Below are 20,316 nucleotides of genomic sequence, written 5' to 3' on the forward strand. Positions count from 1 at the left end.
TTTGCCAACAGTTTTCTTATCGTACAGTCTTTAATACTTTGTAGTAGTGGCTCATATTGCTGACTTTGTTTCATGTCATTCCATCTGTGATAATACACCAGTTGTTTGAGAATACAATTCACCACAGGTATTTACAGCAAAGGATAGGAGGCTGATTTAATATGAAAGAGCGGAATAGAGGTATTACAAAGCTAGACTTGGAGGTCTTTGTCAAAAATAGACAAAAAACACACACACACACAACCACAGTCTCTGAAGCTGCCAGAGACTGTTTTTTTTTTTTGTGTGTGTGTGTGTGTGTGTGTGTGTGTGTGTGTGTGTGTGTGTGTGTGTGTGTGTACAGGCCTTGTTGGCTGAAAGCTAGTTTTCTGACAGTCTTTTAGTTGTGCCTATCTGCAACTCAGCCTTGCAAATCTTCCTATGGAAGATTTTAAGGAAAATGCTCTTTGCCTGATGACATTAAAACTTGTGTGTTTTCTTAGATATGCGGTTGATGCCTTTGTTGTTGGCCTTATGGAAGTGACGATTCAAACAGCTTTTTGAGACACCTGAGTTCAGACAACCTAAATATTTGTTTCACAATGGAGGTGGAAAAAGACGCTACTTTACCTTCCTTGTGTTGGTCAGGGGGAAGGGGAGGGTACATCGCAACATGCCAGTTTGTAAGAAGCAAACCTACACTGATTTGTTTATACAGGCTAGTAATTGTCACAATCCGGCTCAGTGTGAAATAGTACTTCATACCTTGATTTATCATATCAGACCCAGAAGGTTTTTCAGCTGAGCTGTATCACCTCGATGTTACCTTTCGTCAGACTGGGTATAGTGAGAGACAAATAGGAGAAGTGTCATGCTGTTAGCCAATAAACCAGACCCTACCCTTGTTTTCTTGTGACTTGAGTGATTTTACTATGGGAAATTGAGAAAATATCTCTCTAAACAATTATTAGGATAGCACAAATAAATACCTTTTATTATTATGAATTTCTCTTTCTACACTTGATAGCGGAATTTTCACATCAAATATATCCTTTACATAAAGTGAAAGTATCACGATGGTAGGAATTATCATATATCATCATAGATACGTGAGTATTTTACTGCTACAAAAATTATCTCTGGTATGGCTATTAAATATTTGCTTTCTGGCTCAAAATAAATTGAAAATTTTTTAAATTCGGAAATATTACTTTGTCAGGCTCAAATCAGAGTTGATCCAAACTTCTGCTAGTGTGGTTTTACGTAAAGATAGATTTTCAGCAATCAAAGATAACTGTGCTGTGTTAACTGAAAATCAGATTTTGTGAATAACTTTAACGTGCAGGTTGTTCAGAATGTAGAGTACGAGAAGTTAAAAGTAATTTTAAGCTACTTTTGGAATTACGTTGAAATACCACATAAGCTTCCACTTGTACAAAGCATTGGCCACATTTATGTAAATTGTAAGGGGAGGAAAAGGTTTCAGTTCCAAAGCAAAAATAAATTTTTAAAATTCAACTCTGGTAACTATTATTTAATGATAATTCAAGTTACATGAAGAGACAGCAAGCCTCTATACATTGAATGACATACAGAGCAACGAACACAAGACAACACAAGAGCTAAGCAATAAGATAAGAAAGACAAGCGATCATAGAGAGAGAGACTGTGGCGGCTTTCCTTTATATAGTATTTCATGGAATCTTTATATGTCACCAAGAAATCTAAAGTTTCAGTACAATACTTGTGATAAATATTCTTTGTTAAGCGATATCAGTGTAATTTTTTTTTCACTAATTAGAGGCATCACACTGACCATAAATTGAATGAGTGATGAGGACAACGAGGTAGCACTAAAGCCTACAGCTTTTTTGTAGCTTACACATGTAGCATTTACAACAGCTTTGGTTGTATTGTTTGGAAATGCAATGTGATTTGTGTTGATTACCATCCAAAATTAGGGTTCTTTTAGGTTCTGACTGTTAGCAGCACCGTTGCCAGTTCTCACCTGTGTAGTGCTAATGGCAGCAGGTGTAACCAGTAGCTGTTTATATTGCTGCAACAATCCTGAGGCATTGCTGTGGAGATGACTTACAAAATTGCATTATGTGGTAGCTTGAGATAGGCACACCCAGCCCACTATAGCTGGTGGGATCTTCTTACTCTTGACTCAATTATGAATTAAGGTCCTTTTGGGATCTGAAATGGGTGACCTCAGTTTACGTAATGTGTGTGTCTACCATGTCCTGTGCAGTTGTGACGTTTCATATATTGGTTCAGTTCCTCAGGACCAGGGAGGACCAGTATATAGATCCTAAAACTCATACATGCTTAAAAGGGCTGTGCAGATCTGCAATTGCAGAATGTTGCCTGGGTATTGGTCATCCGATGAAATATAAAGCAAATTCCGGATGCACTTCCAGTCTTTTGGAAAGTTTGGTGAAGGAAGCTGTTCAGGTGAAAATAGCGAGTGACTTTATAGATGGAGGTGGATATTTTTGCTTAAATTCTGTCTGTAATACTGCTCTCACTGTGATAAAACAGGTGGACAGACTTAGTACAACTTGCTAACCCATTATCAAGTTCTATTTCACTATTACTAATGGCTGATGTTGTTTCTTCACTTGTGTAATGGTGCTAGCTGTTCGAAATGTGTGTTGTCTCCGAAAATTCTGTCACCTGTGAATTATGTGCTGCAATTTACTTTGTATGTGCAAAATTTAAAATCGGTAGACATTCATAATGAACTTTTTGGAGTATATGGCAAGAAAACTGTGGGTGATAGTGCTGTACAGAAGTGGTGAGATTTTTCAGGAAGGTTGGACAGTCATTCACATTGAAAAAGTGGGCAACCGGCTGCTTTGAGGAATGAACATATTGCAAAGATTGATAACAGAATTGGAGAAAATCATGAGCTCATGACTACAAACTCACCAGTTGCTTTCTCTTAGATATTGTGGACAGTGTCGTACAAACTTGTGACTCATAATTTTGGCTATCACAAATTTTGTTTATGATGGGATCCCAAAGCTTCTGATTATCTCTGCAAAATGAAGAGGTTGGGAGCCACATTAATGTTCCTGATAGGTTCATGGGGAAGAAGACGAATTTGTTGATCATATTTTGATGGGATGAAATAAAGGTTGCAAACGTCAATCAGGAGAGACAAAATCAGTTGCTGCAGTTGACCCACATAAGCCTGCAAAATGCCACCACAAATTTCCTGCACAAAACCTGATAACTTGTTTTTGAAACAGAAATGGAGTACTCCATATGGATATTATGGAAGGAGGCACTACAGTAAATCAGAATGGCTAGACACACAGCAGTTTGAAGATAATGAGGCATTAAAGGATCATCAAAACACACGTAGGTGGCAAAATTGTAAAATGATGTTATTGTAAAACTTGTTCCTCAGTATTATGAGTGCTTTAATGTAGGGAGAAGTAATACAGAAAATAGTTGGTAGTTGTAACTTCAAAATTGTATGTATTAAAAAACATCTTTATCTACTGGAGTTTTTTGGAAATTAATGGAACTTGTTTCCAGCATAGCCCCAGTATATTCCAGCAAAAAATTACCAAATTTAAAATTATGAAGTGAAGTGTATTATACAACGGCAACTGTAATTGTATACCTATGCTCATCTGTTACAGTCTTTATATGGTGTAAACTTCTAGCTGTAGAGAAATTATATATATTTTTTAGCTTCCTAATGTAGTACTGTAATTTTGTGTGCATAGAAATGTAGAATATGTTAATGAGGTATTACATATATGAGGGATGTTCAGTAAGTAATGCAACAGATTTTTTTCTCAACCAATTTTGATTTAAAAAATTGTAATGTTGTTTAGACATCCTCAGATGTTTCCTTGGTGTGTCATTTCTAGTAACTCCATCAGATGGCAGTGCTATAACCAGTGGCAGCTCGTAGGTATGCATTCTGGGTGTTCACAAATTTTTAAATTCAAATAAATATCAGTGTGTGGGGGAGAAGCTCTCCCCGATGTTATTAAATCTGTATATTGAGCAAGCAATAAAGGAAACAAAAGAAAAATTCGGAGTCGGTATTAAAATCCATGGAGAAGAAATAAAAACTTTGAGGTTTGCCGATGACATTGAAATTATGTCAGACAGCAAAGGACTTGGAAGAGCAGTTGAACAGAATGGACAGTGTCTTGAAAGGAGGATATAAGATGAACATCAACAAAAGCAAAACAAGGATAATGGAATGTAATCGAGTTAACTCGGGTGATGGTGAGGGAATTAGATTAGGAAATGAGACACTTAAAGTAGTAAAGGAGTTTTGCTATTTGGGGAGCAAAATAACTGATGATGGTCGAAGTAGAGAGGATATAAAACGTAGACTGGCAATGGCAAGGAAAGTGTTTCTGAAGAAGAGAAATTTGTTAACATCCAGTATTGATTTAAGTGTCAGGAAGTCATTTCTGAAAGTATTTGTATGGAGTGTAGCCATGTATGGAAGTGAAACATGGACGATAACTAGTTTGGACAAGAAGAGAATAGAAGCTTTCGAAATGTGGTGCTACAGAAGAATGCTGAAGATTAGATGGGTAGATCACATAACTAATGAGGAGGTATTGAACAGAATTGGGGAGAAGAGGAGTTTGTGGCACAACTTGACTAGAAGAAGGGACCAGTTGGTAGGACATGGTCTGAGGCATCAGGGGATCACAAATTTAGCATTGGAGGGCAGCGTGGAGGGTAAAAATCGCAGAGGGAGACCAAGAGATGAATACACGAAGCAGATTCAGAAGGATGTAGGGTGCAGTACGTACTGGGAGATGAAGCAGCTTGCACAGGATAGAGTAGCATGGAGAGCTGCATCAAACAAGTCTCAGGACTGAAGACAACAACAACAACAACAACAACAACAACAACAGTGTGTGAAATTAATAGCAACTGCTGTTTAACATTTATGATTATCAACATATTTATACAACTTCAGCCACTGTTAGTAATAGTAATAGTAATAATAATAATAATAATAATAATAATAATAACTAGCCAAGAATAAAGAGAAGACATGGGTGAATGAGGAGTGTGAAGAAGCACTAATATAAAGAGCTCAAAAATGTAGAAAATGGAGATGTTTGAAAAAAGAGGAAGACCTTGAGCAATTCAGACAACAAAGAAAAAAAACATCAAAAATAATCCAGAAAATCAAAAGAAACTTTGAAAATTCTCAGCTTATTGAAATAGAAGAAAATTTTACCAAGAATAATACTAGAAATTTTTACCAAACTTAAACACATACGTAAAAGATATCAGGCACCAAGTATTTATTTGAAAGATGAAAATGATAAAATGGGATTAAATAACAAAGAAGATTGTGAAATTTTAGCAAAATTTTTTGAAAAACTGTTAAACTGTCCAGTTCAACAGATAAATTGGAATTTCCAGTGACACCTCAAAATCTAGAGGAAGATTTCCCACCAATGGAAGAAATTCATGAAGCCATCAAAACACTCAAAAACAATAAAGCATGTGGTGAAGACTCCATTACAGTAGAATTATTGAAGTGGTCAGAACCAAAAATCATAAAGGATCTACAACAGCTTCTTGAGAACATTTGGAAAACGGAAAAGATTCCAGTTGAATGGAAAACAGCATTAATCCACCTGCTACATAAAAATGGAGACAAACAAAATGTCAATAATTACAGAGGAGTGTCACTTCTGCCAGTGGCATACAAAATATTATCAAAAATTCTCCTGAACATAGTAGACAAACAACTGGGAGAATATCATAGTGGTTTTCAAAAGGGAAGATCCTGCGCAGAACAAATTTTTAGCTTAAAGTCATTAATTTGCCATAGAATGTTAACCAACAAACCAACAATATTGTCATCTATTGATTTAAAGAAAGCATTTGATTGTATAGACAGAGAAACAATAGATAAGGTCATTAGAGAAATTGGTGTTAAATCAAAATTAGCAAATATAATTCATGAAACACTAACAGGTACAATATCTAAAGTCAAATTTATGTGAGAAGTATCTCAGCCATTTAAAATAAAAACTGGTGTTAGAGAAGGTGATAGTTTATCACCTTTACTGTTTCATTGTGTTCTATAATAAATTGTAAGGATCTGGAATTCGGAACAAAATTGAAGCAATAACTTTGGGAAGGAAAACAAATGGCATTAAGGTAAACTGCTTGGCTTTTGCAGATGATTTTGCAATACTTTCAGAAAACCTGACAGAAGCAGTTATTCAGATAAACCTTCTGGAAAAAATAGCAAACAGAACTGGTTTCAAAATTTCAGCTGAAAAAACTAAATTCATGACAAATATAAAAAATGTGCCAAAATTCATAGAAACACAAATAGGTAAAATAGAGCGAGTAAATAAATTTAAATATCTTGGAGAGTGTATACAACAGAATGGACTAGAAAAATCTGCAATAGATGTAAGAATTAATAAAATGGAAAGAGCATATGGTTTGACCAAAAATGTTTACAACAAGAAATGTATGTCTAGAAAAACAAAACTAAAACACTACACCACAGTGGTACGACCAGAATGTTTATATGGATCTGAATGACTACCGATGAATTACAAGATGGACAGACTAGAGGTACTGGAAAGGAGGATTATTAGAAAAATAATGGGCACAATAAAAACTGCAGGTGGTTGGAAATTTAGTAGTAATGAGGAGATCTACAAAAATATAGAGAAAATATCTAAAGTAATGGCCTAAGGCAGGTTAACCTTTTTCGGACACCTCTGCCGAAGGGGTGGAAATAGACTAACAAAACAAATACTCCTATATTTCTGGAAGAAGAAATTGACAGTAGCATGGATTACAGAACTAAGGAAAGATCTAGAAAGAAACATAATCAAAGAATCAGAAATAACAGAAAGAAAATGTTTTAAAAATAAAATACCAAATTTGGAAGGATTTCAAAGCAGGAGAAATAAAAAATTGAGAACAACATGGACATAAGAAAGGAAGAGACTTCATGGGGAGAAAATGAGGGAGTACTGGAAAAATAGGAAACAACAACAAAGGAACAAGAGCAACTGAAGTTGTTAACATGATCCTAGTTGGCCAATACGATTGTAAAAAATAATAATAATAATAATACACATAACTTGTCTGAGGAAAAGGAAGAATGGTTTTGTGGAATTTTGTTGTTTTGTACATAATGAAGTACAGTTTATGGCAAGAACAACATGATGCTTAAGCTTTTGCTATTGTCCTTTTCACATTTTTGTGTAAGTGGAAGTTTTCATGGTCTCCCCCCCCCCCCCCCCCCTCGCGAACAAATGTACAAGATCTCTTAATTCAGCTGTTATTTAATGAATTAACTTCCTGGCTGAAAATCAGGAATTCTGTCATTGTATCCGCACAACAGCTAATGCTTATTGCACACTTCTTTGTTAAATGTTCACTTGTAGTCACGCTTATTTGATTTTGTCGCTTTCTCAGGCAACACATCTGGTCTGGGAGGCCCCACTTCCCTAGTGGGTAACGTTTCCTGTTAATTTTCTTTTCTGTTAGCACTTAATACAGGTTCAACGGAATTCATGTTGACACTGCACAGGAAAACCGATTCCTCCACAGTAAACAACCAACTCCAAACACAAATTGCCATTTGCGGAAAGTGTTAAATTCAAGTACTACCATCTACCAATGAGGTCACTTGAATAGAATACACATGAGGTGCTGAGAACCATAAGTGCCTAAAGCACACCGTTTTCGACCCCCCATATTTAAGTGAATAGCAGAGAAACCAGTGAGACAGCTGTTCGTAAATATTCAGTTGTATGTCCAATGTGGGCCTGCAGTATAGATAAATCTGATCCACCAAAAGATCAACAGATTTCAGAAGCACGAATAAATGTTATAGCCTCACAATTGAAGATTATGCGCTCTGTGGTTCTCAGCACCTCAAATGGATTACTGTATGATAAAATCCAAATCTTAACGTACTATATCTCATTCAGAATCCCAAAAAATAGGTTTTTCTATGAGTATAACTATAACACACAGTGATGCCCAGTCTAATTTTACTATATAGCAAGTGAATTGTCATATACATAGTGTGCTATCACCTAGCAAGATTTATGCCAAGCGAACGTGGATAAAAGTCTGCTACCTGGTAGCATTGGTGGAAACTTGATATTGAGGGATAGCAGTGCATGCTGTGAACCATGCACATTATTGATCAAATCCCTATGTATTTGGCCCATAAGGCAATTAAATCACGCCAGTTGCGCGTGCATAGAAGCTCCTTAAAACGTGCACAAGTGAAAGAGTGCTCGTGACCCTAATGCCAAGTTTCACTGAGTCTAGAGGAGCAATGTAGAACAATGTGATAGATTTAGTGTTGTGTATTTCAGATTACTGCCTCTACATTGCATTTAACAGCATTCAAGGAAAAATAACCAATAAATCCACAGGAAGAAGCATGTGTCATCAACCGAATGAAGAAGAGGAAATCTATCTGATCCCCCACATGTAGGTTTGCAGCACAGAGCTGTGATACGTGCAGTTGCGACCCACAGATACACTTATTCGGTGTAATCAAGGAATAACACTCGAGCAATTCAGTGCTCATCTTGACATCTTTGTTCATAGGGCTGAAACTTGTCCACCATTAACATATTCAAAGGTTTGTACGTGTTGGGTTTGTCGAAGTTTAATAGAAAATCATAAAGAGGAAAGAAGGATCATCAGTGTTGCTCTTAGAGGTTGGGTGTGATGATTTCTTTTTGAACATTGTCACAGACAATGAAATGTAGATTTACCTCTTTGAAACTAAAAGAAAAGGGAAGTAAACAGCATGGTACCACACATCGTCTCCTTTGTAGAAACAGTAGCTCAAAACCACACCCGCAGCTGGTAAAGTCAAGGCTACATCATTCTTAGGCTCCAAAGGATCTCCATCACGGTAAAACAATTAACTCCGAAGTCTTAGTAAATTAAAGAAATGATTATATTGTGTTTGTTGTAACACATATGTGAATGTTCTCTTTCTTCATGATACACAAGACTGTGCACCCAAAAGGAGATCACTAAACTACAGTGGACTGCTATTCCTCATCCGCACTACACCCTGGATCTCACATCATTCGATTTCCATCTCTGTGGCCTTCTGAAGAATGGACTCTGTGGGGAGAACTACAGCAATGTTGGCGAAGCTATTGCTGCACCAAGAACCTGGCTGAGAAACAGGCCATTGGGGTGGTACCATGACAGCATAGGGGCTTCACATTAAGGGAGCATAAGTCGATATAATTAAAAAACGGATATTATGTTGGAAAAATAGAGTTTTATGAATTGGGGAACAACACGGTGTATTTATATCATGACTAAAACTGACTGCTTTGAGAAAAAAGTATTGCATTACGTATTAAACGACCCTCATATTGTCATCTCGACTTGATCTGTACATATCCGATACCTTGTATACAAGCTGCCTTGCCCAGTAACTGACACACAAGTTGCTTATGTATATAAGAGGACCAATGAAATGTACAGGTTGTTATTCCGGCTGTTCCTCGAGGCTCCACTGGTGACGGATGAGGCGGTGGACGTTCTGCGGAGGATCTGTGGAGACCGGAGCCGCGCCGCGGCCGGCATCTCCCTGCTCCAGGAGCTGGTCGTGCGACGGCCTCCGAGGAAAATTGTCTTCCTGAATGCTCTCCTGATGCACACAGCCCACGAGGAGCCAGAGGTTTGTATCGTGTCATTTCATGAACCACCTGCATCTACAGAAATGAATTTAAAATGTGGGCAACCTGATCTTGTGTATAGCTTACACTGAGGTGTACACTCCGCTTGTATGTGTAAATGAATGGAGTGATGTGCCATAAAGTCGTAGCTAGTCGTAATGAGTAATTTTTAAATCAAAATTTACCAGTCCAGCTCCAGTTTTGTTGCACTATGCCAGAAGAATTAATTCACATGTAGAATATGTCGCCATTGTCTATGGCATTGTGCCCTGGGGGTTCAGAATGAAAACGGATGTACAGGAAAATTATGAGTCGTTGGATGGAGCATCTCTTGGAGTTTAAATTTGTAATATGTGCTGTTGCGTAGTTTCAGAATGCACTAGGCACGTCAGAAAATAGCACGTAATGGAGCAATACTTGCATTTGGTGTCCTCGAATTTGCTAAATGTGAGACAGTTGTGACGATTCAGTGATTAAATACCAGATATCAGATGAAAGCTTCAACAGACAAAACTGTACATGGGTGGTACAAAACACTCCATGTGATTGGCTGCCTATGTGATTCAAAAAGAAAACAGGGCGGCGGGGACCAGCAGCAGATGAGGTGGTGCAAGTGCGGGAATTCTTCATCAGGAGTGTGAAGAAAGAGATGTATGTGTGAGATGACACTGCAGATACCCCAGTTGACTGTCTACTCAAATATCTACTTGTAAAACCATACCTGCCACAGTTGTTCCATGCACTGGCTATTGGGGGCAATGGGCTTTGTTCTGATTTCTGCATTGACTTGCAGTGGCTGCTGGAGAAAGGCGGTTTTTCGCAGCGTTTGGTTTTCGGTGTAGAAGCCACGTTTTGTGTGTCAAGAAAGATGAATTGTCACAACATGCGTCTTTGAGCCACAGGACATTCACACAGGATCGTGTAATGCATTTGTGATTCACCTAAAGTTCACGTCTTATGTGCCATATCTTCTTAAAGTTTGCATAGAAAACTGTTATTAGTTTTGTGTAGCTGGACATGCTGCAACAATGGCTTATGCCACAATTACAGGAACACAGTAGAGACTGCTGCCACAATGCAGTACTTCACCACTTTTTGATTTGCCATTGTTACATTCCTCTCGATCAGTAGCCCCCAAGATCACCTGACTTAATTCCATATTATTTCTTCTAAAGGGGTTATGGCGGAGATCACATGTTCCTGCTTCCGTTGTCACATAATTTGAGATTTGCAAGGGAGGATAATTAATGTGGTCACTGATATCCACAATGATGTGTTGGAACATGACTGTCAGTAGTTTGACTGTCATATTGATGTGATCTCTCCTGTTTTCTTGGTGCTGTCGAAGAATGGTGTGCTTCTAAGCATTCTACCAAGTTGTTGTGGGCATTTTATGCACAATATTTTGACAACTGACCCAGTTGTCCTCATCAGTGCTGTGAGTTTTGCTGTCATGTGTACCTGCTGCTTAGTCTCCTATGAGTATGTGAACCGTTGTTGGGCTCACACTACTATTTATAGCCAGTTTGATTCCTGGTGCCCACTACAACCTTTGATGCTCTTTCCTTTTTCAGAGCTTCCACTGACATTTCATGTAACACAAATTCTTCCTCTATTTTACAACTGTGGTGGATGAAATGGCATTGGGATCTTAACAGAGTGAGTGCTGGAACCCCAAGCCTTGTTAAAATTGAACCACCATCCCTGTTTGTCAAGTATTATGACATCCTTACTTCAATAGACTACTTATTGTAATTTTATGTGGCTCACTGGCCTGATGCAAGCCTTTCAATTGGATGGCACATTGGCAACTTGTGTGTCACTAACCTATCTCTGTTATCCAACTGGGGAAAGGGGTCCTAAAGTTTAATGTGAAATCAGAACGACTTGTCGTTTCTGGTGACTCTTTACATTGTTGAGAGGTGAAGGGCTAGATTAAAATGCAGACTGAAAAATCCAAGGTCTGACCAGGATTTGATCCCATGAACTCTTGATTTCCAGTCAAGTGCTTTACCGCTAGACCACAAGGCATGAAACAAGACAGTTTCCTTAATCGTGTTGTTCCAGAAACTTTGCGTTTGTACCACAGTACTGGTCTCATCGTAATCGATTCTGTGATTATTTTGAAGTAGTGCTCAGTGACAGCTAATGTGCTTGGTTGTTATAGTTGGTTGTGTCATTGGCGTCTCGTGCATCTCTCATTAACTGTTCCAATAATCTGCCCTATGTAACACATTAACCTGAAATGCAGTACACATCTTGCCTTTGGAGACTGAGATCATCTTTAATGTTGCAAAGAATACCTTTTATCTTAGTTGAAGGGAGCAAGGGTTCTTGATTTTGTCTGCATTGTTAGTTAAGTTTGGTGTTCTAAGAACCGGATCTTCGGAACAATATAACAATATATGCAGGTGTTGTAATTCCATCCTTGTCCAAAAGTGTTAGAGCTCTGTGGACCAAAGTCCTTAGCATCGAATTTCTTTGTGAAGGATGGCGATGGCTGGAAATTTGGACGAGTTGTGGTGTGATATTATTGATGACTAGGGCAGCAGTGGAGGAAGGCAGTGGCAGTAGCAACGTGGAGGCTTCACTTGAGAACAGGAAATGAGAAACTGTCAAATGATGGCTCCACTCGTCTTATCTCTGCATCAAGTGAGGCAACAGGAATCACATCCTTAGATTCCTTCACTCATTTATGCCTTGAATGTACCTTTCCAAGAACTAAATATTAAGAAAGTAAAATAATCAGACCAAAGAAAAAATGAAAATAAAAATGGTTCAGCCCACAGGAGATAACATGATATTACTGTGCAACACTGCCTCCAGCCTCAGTTTGGGGAGAAAGTCAATTCCAAAATTTCTTCAGGTATGTTGTATTCAACTGGAACTACTTGTCAATTATTAGATCACGTAGTACTACCAAACTGTGGGGATTTTGATTGCTACATTTCGCTTGCAGTTCCAAATAGCCTCACATGTTTTGTATGGAATTAAGACCTGCCGGTTCAATATTGTAGGTGCAATGAATGTCAGTGTGTTCTTAAAATTGTGAAAAGTGTGCGCTCCCCTGTGAGTGCAACTGTTGCCATCTTAGAAGTTGAGATCATCGACAGCATACTTGTGAAGACATGAAAAGGGGGGGGGGGGGCGGCAGCAGGTAGTTGCTGAGAATACTGAATAAAAATCATGTTAACAGTAACCTGAAAGAGTGGGCCCAAATCATGGTATGGAAAACACCCCAAAACATCACAGAACCACCTCCAGTCTTAACTATAGCCTCTACACACTACGGTTTAAATGTCTTATCGGGCTATCGTTCACTTGACACCTTGCATAATATGAAACGAGGCCAAGTTGTGATTCGTCGGATCAAATTAGATGCTGTCAGTCAGCTACTGCAGTTTCTGTATTGTTGGACACATTGAAGAAGTGCAGCTTCACACTGAGCACTGAGGTGATAATAGTCATGGGATATCTCCTAATATCAAGTTGGACGTCCTTTTGTCTGTCATAGTGCACCAACTCGATGTGGCACAGATTCAGTAAGTCATTACAAGTACCCTGCAGAAATATTATGCCACAATGCCTCTATAGTCGTCCATAATTGCGAAAGTGTCACTGGTTCAGGATTTTGTGCACGAACTGTCCTCTCGATTATATTCCATAAATGTTCTATGAGATGCACGTTGGGTGGTCTGGGAGGCCAGATCATTTGCTTGAATTGTTCAGAATGTTGTTCAAATCAGTCACAAACAATTGTGGTCCAATGATAAATTGAAGTCCATGAGTGGCTGCAAATAGTCTCAAAGTAGCTGAACATAACCATTGCCAGTCAATGATCGATTCAGTTGTACCGATGGACCCAGTCCATTCAATGTAAACACAGCTCACACCATTAGGGAGCCACGGCCAGCTTGCACAGTGCCTTGTTGTCAGCTTGGATCCGAGGCTTTATGGGGTCCACACCACACTCGAACCCTACCATCAGCTTTTACCAATTTAAATTGGAACTCATCTAACCAGGCCACAGTTTTCCAGTAGTATAGGGACCAACTGATATCATCACAAGCCAAGGAGATTCGCTGCAGGCAATGTTGTGCTTTTAGCAAAGGCACTTGGGTTGATAGTCTGTCATAGCCCGTTAACACCAAATTTCACCACACTGTCCTAACACGTGCGTTATTCGTACGTCCCACATTGATTTCTGTGGTTATTTCATGCAGTGTAACTAATCAGTTAGCACTGACAACTTGATGCAAACGCTGCTGCTTTTGGTCGTTAACTGGAGGTAGTCAGCCACTGAGGTAATGGTTGAAAATTGCTATTTTCGGCACACTCTTGACACTGTGGGATATCAATTTCTGAAATGAAATGCCCAATGCGTGTAGCTCCAACTACCATTCTGCGTTCAAAGTCTATTAATTCCCATTGTGCCGCCATAATCGCATCGGAAAGCTTTTCGTGTGAATCACATGAGCATAAATGACAGCTTCGCCAATGCAGATCCCTTTTATACCGTGGGTACATGACACTACCACCATCTGTATATGTGCAAATTGCTATCCTGTGACTTTCATTATCCCATTGCATGTGTCGCTGTGAGAAGTGGTCTTTGTGAGGTACTAGACTCCAAATGTATATTGGATCCAAATTCATTCCTGAAGTTTGCTTAGAAACTGGTTGAAATGGACCTGCGTACTCTGATATCGACAATTTCAGTTCGGCTTGAAGCAGGTATGAGACTTGCCTCTGTGCCTTGTTGGTTAGGATATTTTCACACCGCCACTGCTCTTACTCAGTGTTATCTGGCTGAAAATGCTGTACCAGTCCTTATACACACATTATACAGTCTGCATTGATACGCCAACAAATGGGATCTCCTTTCTCCCATTCTGTTACATTCAACCATCTTGCTGTGCCAGTTCTATACAATTGAGTCGCATGTACACAACACTTTGCTGTCATGTCCTGTATCAGTGGTGAAAGGTCTTGTAACCACTATGTATCAGTTGTACACTATCTACAGTGCTCCAAAGCACCATTGTGCTCTTTTAATTGGGAGGCTAATATTTTGTCCAGTAAGCTCAGTTGTTCAATCAGATTATTATATGGATCCTGCAACCAAGGAAGGGACTGTTGAGATACTATTTGTGTGTGGTATGTTGGGTCATTGAGATATTTTGGAAAGCTTGATAACTGTAAAATGCAAATGAAGGGATTGCTTGTTGATATGATGGGTCTGAGTGAAATTACAATGCCTATGGATGTAGATCTTCAGAGCAATGACTACAAAGTAATTTTCTGAATATATTAAAAACCAGAGTAATGAGACTAACAAGAGAGTTTGGCAAGTAAGTAAAGTATTATTTTCAGTGCAGTGATAGAATAGTCTTGGTAAAACTGGAGATTTAGCTTGTTGTCCTGAATACTATTAAAGTTTACATCCCAACTACTGGACCAGCAGACAAAGAAGCAGAGAAAATATGTAAGCAGTTAGAGGTAGTAATGGGCCAGGACAAAGGGAATATTTTAATTATTGGTGACTGGAAGGCAGTACAGTATTTGGAAAATTTGGACTGGGAAAAAGATTGGTTGTGTCAGGATTATGGAGAAAAGATGTGTTGCATCAGGATTACAGGCAGATACCAAATTGATCACATTTTTGTAGAACAACCTAATCAAACAGTGTAAGACGTATCCTGGTGCTGATAGTTTGTGTGACCACAGCCCCATCTGCATGAAAGCCAATCTTGTATGAGAAGAAAATAAGAAGAACCAAGTCCAGGCTAAGACATAGCATGACTATACTTATGAATGAGGATTCCAGAATAGAATTTAAAAATTCTATACAGTAGAGGTTGAATAAATTGGCAACCAATACAATACATGACTAATAGAACAGACTGAAAAATATGACTATAGAAACTACAGAGCAAATGCCAACACCACTATGATTTCATGGATACACGGTTCCGTTGAGCTGATTGAGGAAAGAATGCTGTTCAGAAATGCTAAGAGTGACAGAGGTGAAGCAGATTAAGTGGCTAAAATGTTGTAGTAAAAACTAAAATAAAACCTAAGGAAGTATAAATTGAGGAACAGTGATAAAAAGGAAGGAAATGTGATGAGAGGATGTGAAGAAAAAACCTACCATCCAGTTCAGACATTTTTAAGAATGAAAGGCACAAGAGGACTCAGTGAAAACCAGGGGTGCCCTGTGTATTACATACAATAACGAATTAACGCAGCACGGCTATACATACACATTTATTTGGTATAAAGGGCTTGGAATTAATTATTAGTTAATTGCTGAGGCTGCAGATATATCATAAGGTAAACTTGCACCAAAAATACTTGGAGAAGAATTCAGTAAAGCTGTTGAGGAATTAAAGGTAAAAAGCATCCTTGACATGTTGCAGTAACTAGAGAAATGCTAGAAGCCTTATGCAATAAAACAGTTAACTTTGTATATGAGTTCATCAGTGATATGTATGAAAAGCCAGGAACATCTGAAGAATTAAAAAATTTTGTTGTACATAAAATAAGTCCGCAACTTGTGGTCTTGCGGTAGCGTATTGCTTCCCACGCAGGGGGTCCCGGGTTCGATGCCCGGCAACGTCAGGGATATTTCCTACCTCGAGATGACTGGGTATTGTTGTGTCATCTTGATCATCATCGTTCACCCCCATTACAGTTGGATGAAGGCAATGGCAAACCACCTGCGCAAGGTCCTTGCCTAGTACAGCGGTGTGGGTCTCCCGCATCGTCTCGTACGCTCCTCGGAGTATGGGACATCATCATCATCATCATCACATAAAATAAGAAAAGGCAACCGCTCACCTATAACAGATTGATGCATGGATCACTGAAAACGACATTCGCACTAGCTTTCGAGCACTAGCATTCTGGCCACACCCCCAGGGGCTCAGCATACATTTGCTGCATGTGGGCTTGGCGACCCTGGCTTCCTGAGCAGGGAACTGCTAAGTGCCACCACCAGTCCTCTGTTATTGTAAGCTCCGGGCACGCTTCAGCGGCCACTGTGCGGTGCGGCGCGGCAGTGGAATGTTGTGTATTTCAGAGAATGGGGGCCTTGGCTTCACCGCCTGGACAACGAAGAAGATACATGCCTCTGTACAAAAACCCTGAACCTCAGTGTGCTACAAGCTGATGAGGTAAATGGCTGTTGAGGTAAAACAGTCATCCCTATGAAAAAGTCTCATCAAACTACTGTTCCTGGTGGGACGAGTGCACAGTCAGGTAGTACTTACACCCACTCACAGAGAGTGCTTGGTCAGTCCTCCTTAGAAGTAGTCTCAGAATTGTAGTAACAAGGCATTAGTGTACCATACACCTTTTTTGTAATCAAGAGAATAGGGGAGCCTTTGAGAAGGCCACCCCTTTGTTTATTCACCAGGCATTGGAGGGTATTGCTAGGTCTCTTAAAATTATCATTCAACTTCATAACAGAACACTTCTTGTTGATAATGCTAATTGAAACCAAGTATCTAAGCTTCTGGGATATAAAGCCTTAGGTGACCACCCAGTCAAGTCTGGGGGTGCATAACACCCTTACCTTTGGTAAAGGCTTGGTTACCTGTTCTGATATAATGAAGATGTACCCCACAGAGTTTGGTGAAGGATGGAAAAATTAGGATGTCCCGAAAGTGCAGAACTGTATGAAGAGAGTCAATGGTGCGTTGGAAAAATCTGCAACATTTATTAAAACGTTTAGTAGTCCAGAATTATCTTAACATATCCCTACAGGCTGTGTCCATCTTTATGTTCACCTGTTCGTTCCTAACCCAATGCGATACTTCAGGTGTCAAAGATTTGACCATACCACCAAGGGATGTAGTGGGAAGGATACGGGTGCAAATTGTGGAGGCTCAGCTTGTGAATCGGACAATTCTTGTACATTTCCTCCGAAATGTATAAACTGCTCCGGAGGTCACACAGTATGGAGCAGAAAGTGTAAGGTTTACAACAAGGAAAGGAAAATACAAGTGTTGAAACTCAAGAGGTGCATACGCTATGGTGAAGGTACGAAAGATTTCAAAGCTATGCAACCTCTGGTTTTGCTACTTCTTTTGCATCAGCCCTTAAGAAGCCAATCGCCAAGTGTGATGCCTTCTCACAAACACAGACCACAGATTCAAGTATGAGCACATGCACTTGTTGGTGTACCTGTGGAGGAAATGCTACATTTGAAACAGAAATCATTCGGAAGCCATCAGCAATGGGCTTACCACCTAAGCCACATGCCACTGCCCACCATCAGAAGCCTACTAGCTGTCCCCTCAACCCAAGCAACCAACTCCTTCCGTAAGAAAGGAAAAAGTCTTCAAAAAGTAGTTCAAAGTCGAAGAAAGTGGCAGTTAAACCTACCGGTCGGCGAGCTCTCTCCCTCACAGGTGGAAACTATGCTCTTAAGGATTGGACTTCCAATTGGAGGAACCAGAAAGCCGGGAACCAGCTAATATTCCCCCAGACCTTCCGGCTAAATCACCGCCTCTGAGGGAGAAAGACAAGACCAACCATCACTAATCATTGGCTCCCTCAGGAACTTCTGTGTTGCAGTGGAATTTAAATGGATACAAAATCACGTTTGGAAGTAATACAGCTCCTGGTCCAGGAGAAACCGTTCTGCATCTCCTTACAAGAAACTCATTTTAGAGTCACTAACACATCTGTGTTATGGGGTAACCACCCCTACAGGAATGCTGTTTTCTGTTTTGTGTGTCTGTGCTCCACATGCAGATTCGCTATGATGAATGGTTGCTTTTCTGTAAATTTACATATTGCTCCAGCCAGGAATTTCCATTACTGTTAAAAATTAAGTTCTGTTATGAATACCTAAAACAACCACATCAGACAAGTGTGAAGATCATAATAAAGCAAGCTTCCTATGCTACATTTAATAGATGTTGGTGAGCATCAGAAGTGACAGAATCTCGCACAAAACCTCCTCGAAGATCAATTTGGATTCAGGAAGGATGAGGAACTAGAGAAGTAATAATTTACTTAAGAAAGCTGTATGAATAAATGCTCACGATTTATAGACTCTCATTTGTGGGTGTATTTGATTTCAATAAAGCTTTTGGCAATGTACATTATGTGACAAAATGTACTCGAACACCTGGCTGAAAATGACTTACAAATCTGTGGCGCCCTCAATTGGCAATGCTGGAATTCAATATGGTGTTGGCCCACCCTTAGCCCTGATGACAGCTTCCACTAATGCAGGCATACGTTCAGTCAGGTGCTGGAAGGTTTATTTGGGAACGGCAGCCCATTCTTCACGGAGGAGAGGTATCGAGGTTGGCCGGCGTGGCCTGGCACGTAATCAGTGTTCCAAAACATCCGAAAGATGTTCCATATGATACAGGCCAGGACTCTGTGCAGGCCAGTCCATTACAGGGATGTTATTGTCGTGTGACCAATCCACCACAGACCGTGCATTATGAACAGGTGCTCGATCGTGTTGAAAGGTACAATCGCCATCCCCAAATTGCTCTTCAACAGTGGGAAGCAAGAAGGTGCTTGAAACATCAATATAGACCTGTGCTGTGATAGTGCCACACAAAACAACAAGGGTTGCAAGCTCCCCTCTGTGAAAAATGCAACCACACCATAACACCACCACCTCCAAATTTTACTGTTGGCACTACCCATGCTAGCAGATGACGTTCACTGGCATTCGCCATATGTACACCCTGCCATCGAATCGCTACATTGTGTTCTCTGATTCGTCACTCCACACAACGTTTTTCCACTGTTCAATCGTCCAATGTTTACGCTCCTTGCATCAAACAGGGCATAGTTTGACATTTACCGGCATGATGTGTGGCTTATGAGCAGCCACTCATCCGTGACCTCCACGTTTTCTCACCTCCTGCCTAACTGTGCTTGCAGTGGATCCTGGTGCAGTTTGTAATTCCTATGTGATGGTCTGGATAGATATCTTCCTATTACACATTACGACCCTCTCCAACTGTCTGCAGTCTCTGTCAGTCAACAGATGAGGTCGGCCTGTACGCTTTTGTGCTGTCCCTTCACGTTTCCACTTCACCATCACTTCGGAAACAGCAGACCTAGGGATGTTTAGGAGTGTGGAAATATTGTGTACAGATGTATGACACAAGTGACACCCAATCACCTGACCACGTTAAAAGTCCGTGAGTTCCACGGAGCATCCCATTCTGCTCTCTCATGATGTCTAATGACTACCGAGGTCGCTGGTATGGAGTACCTGACAGTATGTGGCAGCACAATGCACCTAATATGAAAAACATATGTTTTTTGGAGGTATCCGGGTACTTTAAATCACATAGTGTGTATTGGCTTAAGATGATGGAAGTTCTAAGGTGTATTATGGTAGATTACAGAGTTGGGGAAAATAACTGAGCAGCTTTTCATGAATTATTCAGAAGTTATCAAAATAAGATAGCAAAACATAACTTGTGAGAATGTATAAAGATGTTGTCCCTTCCTGTTTAATTTATACAGTGGAGATATAATATAAACATGTAGTGGTACATATCAGGAGGGAACAGCTACAAAAGGGAAAACATAAAAATGCTTAGATTTTTATGAAAAGAATAGTTGCTATTCATCATACAGCAGAGATTGT

At 39.7% G+C, this 20,316-nt stretch overlaps 1 protein-coding gene across 1 annotated transcript in view; it reads left to right on the forward strand.

The window, feature by feature from the left end:
• Positions 1-20,316, forward strand: part of LOC124717129 (symplekin) — a 126,148-nt gene that overhangs the window by 69,204 nt on the left and 36,628 nt on the right. The window contains exon 13 of the mRNA XM_047243866.1: positions 9,490-9,685. Coding sequence (XP_047099822.1) covers positions 9,490-9,685 — 196 coding nt within the window. The remainder of the gene's footprint in view (positions 1-9,489; positions 9,686-20,316) is intronic.

Source organism: Schistocerca piceifrons, chromosome 9 (assembly GCF_021461385.2).
Source record: "Schistocerca piceifrons isolate TAMUIC-IGC-003096 chromosome 9, iqSchPice1.1, whole genome shotgun sequence".
In the NCBI taxonomy this organism is placed as follows: domain Eukaryota; kingdom Metazoa; phylum Arthropoda; class Insecta; order Orthoptera; family Acrididae; genus Schistocerca; species Schistocerca piceifrons.